The sequence below is a fragment of the Pseudozyma flocculosa genome (genome assembly GCF_000417875.1).
Source record: "Pseudozyma flocculosa PF-1 unplaced genomic scaffold scaffold00028, whole genome shotgun sequence".
Classification (NCBI taxonomy): Eukaryota; Fungi; Basidiomycota; class Ustilaginomycetes; order Ustilaginales; family Ustilaginaceae; genus Pseudozyma; species Pseudozyma flocculosa.
Window position 1 is genome coordinate 148,307 of NW_006920896.1, and position 1,888 is coordinate 150,194.

General features: G+C 64.2%; 1 protein-coding gene across 1 annotated transcript in view; it reads left to right on the top strand.

The window, feature by feature from the left end:
* Nucleotides 1-896: 896 nt before the first annotated feature.
* Nucleotides 897-1,888, top strand: part of PFL1_06650 (uncharacterized protein) — a gene marked incomplete at both ends in the record, with an annotated part of 2,211 nt that continues 1,219 nt past the window's right edge. The window contains 4 exons of the mRNA XM_007884196.1: nucleotides 897-916; nucleotides 1,003-1,168; nucleotides 1,282-1,414; nucleotides 1,535-1,873. Of these exons, the coding sequence (XP_007882387.1) occupies nucleotides 897-916; nucleotides 1,003-1,168; nucleotides 1,282-1,414; nucleotides 1,535-1,873 (658 nt within the window). The remainder of the gene's footprint in view (nucleotides 917-1,002; nucleotides 1,169-1,281; nucleotides 1,415-1,534; nucleotides 1,874-1,888) is intronic.

Below are 1,888 nucleotides of genomic sequence, written 5' to 3' on the forward strand. Positions count from 1 at the left end.
TGGTACGTTTCTACCAACGTANCCCTTTTTACGTCTCTCGGTGAGCGTAATACTTACGTCTANCGATACATTATACGAGTTATATCGTGTGTGTGTGTGTGTGTGTGTGTGTGTATGTGTGTGTGTGCGTGCGAGCCAGCGGAGGATTCGGGGCCAGGCCAGGCCAGGCTGGGCCAAGAGGCCGGGCGCGCGGCAGTCTGTTGTCGCGTGTGGAGCGCCCGGCCAGCCTGGCGGGTGGGCGTGGGTCGGATTTCGCTTTCAGGCTTTGGCACGTCGACCCACGAAGACCCCTCACCAAAGTCACCATCATCACCATCATCACCATCATCACCATCATCACCATCATCGCATCGCATCGCATCGCACCTCTCAGCACGGCCCCTTTGCCGCCCGTCTCGCCACCTCTCGAACGTCCTCGCGCCGCCCATCGTCCTCACCTTCAACGCTCAGCATTTCCCCTCGCCGTCTGCAGAACCACGCCCTACCGCAAGCATCCTCTCGCATCGACCACCACCAGAGGAACCAGCACCAATGTCAACACCGCCATACCCTCCGCCCATCGTCGCATCCTCGCCCGCCGCCATCTCCAGTCCAGCACCAGCATCCACCGCAGCAGCCGCCTCTACATCCGTACCAAATCCTCCTGCCACCGCTACGGCGGCCCCGGCAGCCGGCGGCAAGGGTCATGAGAGAGAACCTTCCAACCCGCCTTCTGCCAAACGCATCAAGGTCGACCATGCCACCTCGTCACAGCCCTCTACTCGTGAGCCTCTCTCGCATGCACTCCTGACCTTTGGCGCTGCAGTCTGATCCTCTGACTCAACGTGGCTCCCTGCGTCCCTGATCCTGCAGCGAGACCGGTCGTCTCGACGCCAACAGACTCCGGACCGACCGCGATGGCGTCCAGCACGGTTAAGTGAGCCGGCCGTCCCTTTTGCCCTTTGTCCCTACGGTACGCGAAAGCAGCAGCTGATTCTCTCCCTGTCGCCTTGCCGTTTGCAGAGGCGGAAGTGACCAGCCACCGAAAGCGGGCGCTGGAGCGCAGCCGGGAGGATCCACCGCCAAGCCACCTGCGGGTGCAGCGGCATCGGCACAGGGCGCGAGCGAGACGAAGGAGAACTTTGACAGCCTCGTCGACATCATGGGCGCCTCTGGCGTCGATCTCAGGGTGAGTCTCGAGCGAGAAACTACTTTCAGCAGGGCCAGGCCGCTGCCGCTCTGCTACGATACTGAGGGCATCGATTTCACTCCGACGTTCGCCGCGCCGCTCCCACGGTACAGGCCGAGGAAGAGGCGATCCAGCAACGAGACCTCCTCGATCACTCGACCACCAATGCCGCAGAGGCCCAGCACGACCAGGACGGCGAGCTGTACCTTCAAGTCTACCCGCTGGCCTTCAAGGTCCACACCATCGGTGGGTGCCGCCGAGCAGCTGCCATCAGCTTCGTTTCCGGCTCCGTGTGCTGACTGACCCTGCCCCGATCCACCATACGCTACCCTCGGCTCATCTACCGCGCCACCTCTTGCGCCACAGCCCAAAAGCATGGTCTCGGCGTCGATGCGGCAGTGCTCAACTACCTGTCCCTGGCGGCGCGGACGCGGTTCCGCAACATGCTCGAGGCGATGATCGCATCGTCGCGGCACCGGTCTTGGTCGTCGCACCAGCACCCTCCGCCGCTGTACGAGGGCGACGAGCGACGACCGATGTACCACGAGGCGATCGTGTCGGACCCGCGCAAGCAGCTGGCGCTGCTGGAAAAGGCGGAGCGCGGCGAAGAAGCGCGGCGGCGCAGGGAGCGGCTGGCGCGAGACGAGGAGGCGGCCGCGCTGGCCTCCGGCGGCAGCGGAGCGGCGGGCGAGGGAGGTGGTGACGGTGAGGGGGTCGAGG